We start from the raw sequence: 7,976 nt of genomic DNA, 5'->3' as shown, positions 1-7,976 counted from the left end.
GCTGCATTTTGTGGTTCCAATATATACCTGTCCACAACTGCAAGATATCCGGTATACTCCTGCAGTGGTGAGGGGGTCCCTTCTGTCCTTTGCTGACCATAACATTTGTTGTATTTTTGTGGTGGGTCTGAATACTGTTTGCAGACACGGCAGAAAAAAACCAGTGTTTGTGTCTGTGTTAATAACTTTATTAGACCCATAAATTGCCGTGAATCAGGCTGGAAAGAAAATCAGGCCAATTCCCCCCCCCCCCATCCTACTAAGATCTAAATAAATGTGCATTTTTGGATAGAGTAACCCTAAGGATTTCTCCAGGTCCCTTCCTGGTGTTCTCTTATATTTTTAGACAATACATTCATTTATTTAATTTAATCCAGGTGCCTCCAGGAATACCCTATTTTGCACTTCTGTGATGAGAGTCGAAGGAAAGGAAAACGGGTTAAAAAGGACAGACAGAGCATGAGATAATCAGTGACGAAAACTTTGAAATCAGATCAGTTTATTGTTCAGCCAGAAGCAACTTGGTATTTATGGGCACATTTCCAAAGAGTGGGTGGGATGGTCTGAAGCCGGGCAACAGAATGTTCTGGAAGAAGAGATCCGGCCACCCCACACCGTCCGGGGGTGGGGGTGGTTACAAGACAGGGTAGCTTGCGTCGTTGGCTACACCGCAGTGGTTGGATCCTTTCTCCAGATACAGGTAGCCTTTGTCTCCCCAGTATTCAGACCAGCTGTGGGGGGACAGGAAGAATAAGCAGAGAAAAAGAAGAAATCATCATTCATGACCCTCCCAAGGCAGGAGGGAGCAGTGGATAGATGGCTGGAGTCCCCACAAACCCGTGGAGTTCCCTGGTGGACGTTGGTCCTCTCCTTCTTTCTCAGCCTGGCCTGCTTTAAAGGGTGGTGGAGAAGGAAAAAAGTTGGAGTTATTGCAACCTCGCATGCTGCCTTTAGCAGGTTGGACTGGGCTGCCTGTCAATCTCTCCAGCAGCAACCAATCAATCTCTCTGCCCTCTCATTCAAAGGGAGCCCCGCCTCTCTCCTTTTGAGCTTTCCCCCTTTCTGTAGCCTGCTGGAAGCAGTGAGCTTCATGGGGGGGGGGGCTTGTGGCTGAAAGCAGCCACGTTCTGTGTTTGCTGCTGGATCAGAACTGGAAGCCAGCGAAGCTTCTTGTTCACCTCACGTCTCAGAAGGAGTGACGGAGACTGTTAAGTGCCAGCTTATGAGAAGACAAGGGGTGGGCTAATATGGGGAGAACTTGAAGCTATTCTGCTCTGCAATCCTCTGGGCATCTGATGGGCCGCTAGAGGAATTTCACCAAAATTCAAAACTCTGCAACCTACAGTAGGGAGGACAAGCCCCATGGATGCTCCCTGGCTCTTCAGGGAGAAAAGGCAGTGTATAAATAGAATAAACTGCATAAAATAACACACGAGAACATTAGCCAAAGATGGTTAGAGGATTACGATTCCTGGCACTGGTTTACCAGGGAGACGGAGAAACCCACTGTGTCACCCAGTGAATTTGGTGGTGAGCACCAGACTCCGGGTCTCCCGAATCCTGGTCTGACCCTCTAACCAGCACTGGGTGTTATGCAAAATAATAATAATAATAATAATAATAATAATAATAATAATAATAATAATAATAATAATAATAATAATAATAATAATAATAATAATAATAATAATAATAATAATAATAAAACAACCCATGGTCAAAATCCTTGTGACTAAAACTCCCGGGTTTTCCGGCCAGCCCTGGCTTATCCCCAGGTCCCCTCCGCGACACTTTCGTATCCGGGGACCCCCATCCACTTGACCGGCCTGGGCGCCGTCTCACCTGTTTTTCAGAATCCAGTAATCTTTCCCTTTGTTGCCCATCTTGTTGTAGCCGACCGCCAGCACGGCATGGTTCAGCCTGTCACCCCCCCAAGTGCATGACAAGATTCCTGGGTGGAAAATGGAAAAGATGATGGCATGACATAATGGCAATTTTCCTACTGGAGAGTCACACTCCAGTGTGACAGAATCAGCCCTAACAACAAACTGCTATTGATGAATTAAGGGCTGCTCTCATTCCCGGTCGTACGCCAAGCTGCACCACGGGCCCGAGACTGGGAATTCAAGCTGCGACTTTGGAAGTAACAGCCATTGGCCATTACCATTTATAAACCGCTGGAGCAAGTTTATGGCTCTGTTGAGTTCTTGTTATTAATATCAGCCATGAACTGTAAAGTTAATTCTGACTTACGGTAACCCTTTTTTTTAGGGTTTTCCAGGTCGAGAAGCGGTTCCCCATCCCATTCTTCTCGGGGTGCCCTGGAGTTCTCCCTGAGATGACCCGGCCCTCCGTTGAAGCGAACCTCACCTGATTTATAGAACTGGAACCCCGAAGACCTGGCGTCGATGCCCACAGCCACGGGGCCAACAGTGGCCACGGCTTCCTCCAGCGCCTTCTCGTCCCCCAACTTCACACGCTTCACCAACGCACATTGGCCCACGGCGTTCTCGCGCTTGGAACGACACCTTTGGTCATCCTGAAAAAGACTCAGATTTGAATTTCTTGCCCAGGGATACGGAATCATCACATTCAGATCTCTCATCTAAAGGGATCCCCGGGGTGGCCCGAGAGAGCCGGTCTTTAGAAACTGAAATCCTGCTGATGTTCTAGAGACACGACTCCGGCAGAACCTCGTGCCCGAGCACACGCTGGGACGCAACGCTTGGGCTCCCCTCCCGACGTCCTGCCGCAGAAGAAAGCTGGCTCACTGTCAAGGCCCAGGGGGTGAGCCACGCTTTCCTTTTTTTCGCCATGACAATCAGCCCTCCTTTAACTCGTAAGGAACCCCCTGTTTTAACGAGAGGCTATCTGTGGATTCTCTGGGACGAATGACACGTTATCCCATCCTCCACGCTTAGAAGGAGCAGGAAGGATCGGTCTCCCTGCCTGCCCCTTGCCTAGGACAGCGGTCCCCCACCTCCACCACCGACAACAACTCCCATCAGCCAAAGAGAAGGATGATGGGAAGTACAACCCAACAACTCTGAAGGAAATCAAGATGGTCGAAGATACCTTGATATAGGGTTGCCAGATGTCATGCAAAAGGAGGACATGTCTTCCGTTTTAGCCTAATGTCCTCCATCAGGCAGGCAAAGATAAAAACCTTTAAAATGTCAGGCTTTTGTATATTTTATGTTATAATTTTGGATGGGAGGGGGAGAGGTGGAAGGACCGCCTTCCTCCTGCCTTTCCCCACCCCTACCTGCCCGCCCATCCCTGGTATTTTGAAAAAAAGCCTCCATTGAATTTATTTTTAATTTTTAACATGACTGTTTCTTGGTCGGTTCACTAAGAGATATTTATTGGCAGCTATTGTAATAAAATTGTATTGATTGTGGGTTTAATCTGGAATGATTCAAATGAAACATTCAATATGTCCTCCTTTATCCTCCTTTTTGTCTTTCTATGTCCTCCTTTTAGTACCCGTGTATCTGGCAACCCTACCTTGATACCTTTGCCATCATGAAGGCCTCTTCCAGGCATGCCCAGAAAGGTCCAGGAAGGGGGAGGGGCTGGCCTGGCCTACTTCGCAGGGACGTCCCTCTTGGTGCGCAGCCCCAAAGGGACCCTATCCTGATGCTCATCCTCCAATCCACCTGTGCCGTAAAGATTCACAGAGATCCTCGGGTCTTTCACCTTTCCGCTGTAGGGGTAGTTCTGCTCCGAACTGAGGCCCCTGTTCTGGCGGACGTATTCGAAAGCCTCCCAGGGCCATCCCCCTTGACAACCGCGGTTGCCCTGATTCCACGAGCAATCCACGAGGTTCTGCTCGCTCAAGGAGACCCGTTGGCCGGTTTTCTTGAAATGCAAGTTTTCCAGAGCCCCCGTGGCGCTGAAGGCCCAGCAGGACCCACATTGACCCTGTGGAAGGAAATAAAAATGAGGAGGAAAAAATTAGAAACCAGGAACCTCTCGTGAACAAGCTGAGATCCGGCTCAGCCAGAAAGGATCCGAAATTCGCTCTGAAGGGTCCAAATCCAGACAACCAGGAAGGATCCCTTGAGAAGCCGAGCGGCTCCCGAGGTCCAGACTCTGATCTGAGTCCCCGGACGCTGGTTTTATATTTTTTTTTCTAAAGGTGCTTCTAAGGTCCCTCCATGTTTTGAATAATTAGGATAGGATGAATTCATAGGTTTAATTATTATTGTGTAATTAATTAATACAATTTAAATTCTTATTGTAAACTTAATGGGGTTTCAATTCTTATTGTACACTTAATGGAGTTTTAATTCTTCTTATATCATGAATTAGTTGAATAACTATTATTATTGTATAACCAATGGAGTTTTTATAATTGTAATATAATTAATTGATAAAGTTTTTAATAATTATTAAATTATTAATCCATTGGGGGCTGAAGAGGGCTGAGCCCCTGGAGGCTGGTTTATCTGGGTGTGGTTGCTTTTTTAAAGTATGCTTTAAATGTTTTTAAATGATTTACAATTATTATTATAAATTAATTACTGGGTTTTAATTATTGTTGTATTTGTAGTTGCATAAGACGTCATAACCATGACTGAGTCACTTCTTTTTTTCTCCCAATAATATTTTTGAAATCCTGATATTTTGCTCTTTTATTAATTAATTAACGCAAACAGTAAGAAAATAAAATCCATTAATTCTTCATAGGGTAATAATTTGTTTTAACAAAGGATGGATGGATGGATTTTTAAACACTGGTATTGTATGATTAGTTAATGGGTTTTAATTTCTTACTGTTTGTTTTTTAATCTTGTAATTTATGGTGCGATGGACCGACTCTCTTAAAGGAAGCCACAGGCTTTCATTTTGCAAAACCTGAGCAGGACAAAGAAGAACAGGGTGTTTTGAAGGTCGATACTCCATAGGTCGTTCATCCTTCAAGTGGTGAAGCACTAGAGAGCATCTCACAAAGACCCTTTGCAGAGTTTATCTCTTTAGCTTTAATGGGAATATCTCCCGGACTCACCTGGTCCTTCACCCGCGTGACGTAACCTTCCTTCCGCCAGTCCACACTTTTGGGGACCTGTTCGTTGGCCGATGTGTGGAACCAACTCACGTTCCCTTCAGCTGGTCTGACCTGGTCGGGCAGGAGGCAGCTCATCCTCTGGTTGAACTCCTCGTTTGTCTGGAAAGGGGAAAGAAGCAGAGGTGGGTCGCCAGTCTCCCTGTTTCTGTTCGCCCTGGCGAGCGCCGGCTTCTGCCCCTCCGGAGAACCCGGGAGGAGGAGACGGCCAAGCCTGGCATTTTGGGGGCAGGGGGGGAACCCAAGAGGGCCCGAGGGGGAGGGGACGGGTGGGTTTGGGTCCAGCATTACAGAAACCATCATCCTCAGAGGGAGGGCAGTCTACCCAAGGAGATGGGGAATGGTCTCAATCCTTCTTTGCTGGAAAAATGGAAGCAGAAGCGGTCTCTTCTGGCTCTGCTGGCATTACAAGATTTCCACATAGCGCAAGGGGTGGGCTAAATGACCTTGAGGGGCCCTCTCTACGACAAGGCCTCACTCAGTAGAGAAAAGTTGGCCATTGTCCTACTGCTTTGTTTCTCTGTTTAAAATGTTTTTACCCCAAAGTTTTCGTGAAGAAGGTTATGAGTTGCCACCTTTTAGACAGCAAGCTGCAGACAGAGGCTGCTCTGTGTTATTTATTTTACGTACGGCCCTCTATCATCCTTTTCAGTTCTTAAGAAGTTGGGCCAAAATACTTTGGAGTCAATTAAATAGCAGCCATGCAAACTCTGCTTACACCCCTGCAAAGCGGTCCCGACGTCTCACCTCTGTGGCTTAGATAAAAACAAAAGCCACGGATACTTTGACTCTAAACTAACTAGAATAACCATCAAGCGAGTGGAGTCGGAAGCATCAACATGGACGTGAACCATAATTTCCTGAGCAGGAAAAGGGGGTCTTTGTGCAAGATCGGGGGTGCTCACCAGGTCGCCAAAGTGGTTCATGCCCAGCCGGTAGGTGTGTTTCCCCTGGGAGGCCTCCCAGTTATGCTGCTCAATCATCCTCAGGTTCTCTTCCCAGATGGCTCTGCGGGAAAACTCTTCCCCCTGCCAGGAAGAAACCGGATTAAGCTCAAACACGAGGATGGATTTTAAAGGAACAAAAATAACTCGGAAGCAACTTGAAGGCACAGAGCAACCCCAATAAACCAGCTGAGAGGGAAGCCTTAGCTGTGGACGCCCAGCATTGATGAGGGGGGTCTGTCTAGATGACCCTGGGGGGTCCCTTTCTATCCCCCTGTGATTCTAAGGCAGGCCTTCTTATATACCTATAAATCCACTTCCTTCCCAATAAAATAGGGCTCAGGGAAGCTCAGGGGTTCTGCGGATGGCGTTGGACTCCAGTGCCCATCAGTTCCAGGTGACATGGTGCAGCTGGCAGGGATGATGGGTATCGTAGTTAGAGAGTACCTGTTGCTCTACAGTTTCTCCACAGTATGGAGGTCTCCTTTGTAAAGGAGGAAGGGGAAAAGCAGGCCTCATGTTTTGTCTGGGGATGATGGGCAGTGTAGTCCAACCTCTGGACTTCCCAGGCTTGACGGTGGGGCCAGGGTGGGGAGCTCACCTCCAGGTATGCTTTCCCGTGGAGACTCTTCCAGTCCTCCCAGGCTGTGTCCAGGGCCGGATCCAGGGCTGCTGACACCCTCAGGAGCACCACCAGCACAGACGGCCCCAGGAAGGGCATCATCTTCACCTGCAGAAAGCAGCAGGAGCCCATCAGGATTCGGGGCAGAATCCTTTACCTGGAGCCCCCGATGACTCATCTTCCCAACCCCGATAGCCAGAGAGGCCTGATTTCCCCCCAACGCCCTCCTGCAAATCCATGATCGTTTGAATTTCAGCTCGAGGGTGCATCTGCTAGCACACATTCCTTTAAGTGATCTTGTCCCCTAACTTGTCAGAATTGACTTGAGGGCACATCATCATCATCATCATCATTATGACTACCCACCCAACATTTCACCTGGAAGGATCAGGTCTCTTTCTACCTCACCTGGAGAAAATAAACGGATGATAGACCTTACCATGAAGAACGGGGGTCCTTAATTGCTTAAAGGTTCTTCCTCCGGACCTCCAAGGGAAGCGTCTGATCGGGGAGACCAGGAGGTCCCTTTTATAGGGCAAAGACGGCCGAGTCCCTCCCTCTTTTTTTTTTCCAATGAATCCCGTTTGCATCATTTCTTGGTACCAAAGGTCATCTCGGGGAAAGATCGCTCATTTGCCTGAGGTTATCTTCCTGAACTCAGAACCTTCCCCAAAAGCTTACACCACATCACTTGTGGGTCCAGCCCTAGACCTCGCTGAGATCTAGCCACTTGCCTGAGGTCAGATGTTTGTCGTGTCGCTTAACTCCCTCCATCCGGCCACTTTCCCTGAAAGCGTTAGATCTTTTTCTGGCCTTGACCCACTTGGGCAATCAGGTTGATTAATTAGTCGACCAATCGACTTTCACCTTTCTCCCAAATTGGGCATTGACATTTGAAGCTTCACACCAAGAAGTATACAACGAACACAAAAGTTATAAATCAGTATCATGGGGTTAAATTCAGTGGCTCAGGTCCACGAGAGGAGAGCCGCTGAGTCAATGGGATTGACGTGCGTTTTGTTCTACGGTATCCTCAGATTTGTTTCGGGGAGTCTCCCTTGATCGGGACTAAGAGGGGATGCAGGATTACTCAGTGGGGCTTGCCATGTTTCTGGGGGCCTCTGCTCCCAGTTGGATGGGAATTGCATGCTATAATACATAGGCACAAAAGATTTATGGAGTTAACAGGCACACCACCTTCCACAGAGGCATCGAACCACCATCCATCCATCCAGTCTACTAAGAATTGCCGTTTTTAGTTTTTTTTTCCTTGCGGATGTTGCCATGTTTCTAACTGTCTCTTCTAAGATCCAGAAGGGCTTCTGTGTCTTAACGAATCTTC

At 47.7% G+C, this 7,976-nt stretch overlaps 1 protein-coding gene across 1 annotated transcript; it reads right to left on the bottom strand.

The window, feature by feature from the left end:
- Positions 1 to 472: 472 nt before the first annotated feature.
- Positions 473 to 7,219, bottom strand: LOC110079322 (cathepsin L2-like). Its single transcript, XM_072978162.2, has 8 exons — positions 7,074 to 7,219; positions 6,614 to 6,742; positions 5,974 to 6,096; positions 5,012 to 5,170; positions 3,700 to 3,924; positions 2,371 to 2,539; positions 1,843 to 1,951; positions 473 to 731 (listed from the first exon to the last, which is right to left on the bottom strand). The coding sequence occupies exons 1-8, from the start codon at positions 7,074 to 7,076 to the stop codon at positions 635 to 637; spliced, it is 1,014 nt and encodes a 337-aa protein (XP_072834263.2). The 5' UTR covers positions 7,077 to 7,219; the 3' UTR covers positions 473 to 634.
- Between the last annotated feature and the right edge of the window lie 757 nt (positions 7,220 to 7,976).

The sequence above is a fragment of the Pogona vitticeps genome, chromosome 7, assembly GCF_051106095.1.
Source record: "Pogona vitticeps strain Pit_001003342236 chromosome 7, PviZW2.1, whole genome shotgun sequence".
In the NCBI taxonomy this organism is placed as follows: domain Eukaryota; kingdom Metazoa; phylum Chordata; class Lepidosauria; order Squamata; family Agamidae; genus Pogona; species Pogona vitticeps.
This window is presented reverse-complemented; position numbering and strand designations above follow the sequence as displayed.

Excerpts from the sequence above, each read along its gene's own strand:
- LOC110079322 (XM_072978162.2), bottom strand. Across the intron at positions 2,540-3,699 it reads ACTACCCCTACAGCGGAAAG|GATGACCAAAGGTGTCGTTC; the intron begins GTGAAAGACCCG and ends AGTCTTTTTCAG. Across the intron at positions 732-1,842 it reads TACTGGATTCTGAAAAACAG|CTGGTCTGAATACTGGGGAG; the intron begins GTGAGACGGCGC and ends GTCCCCCCACAG.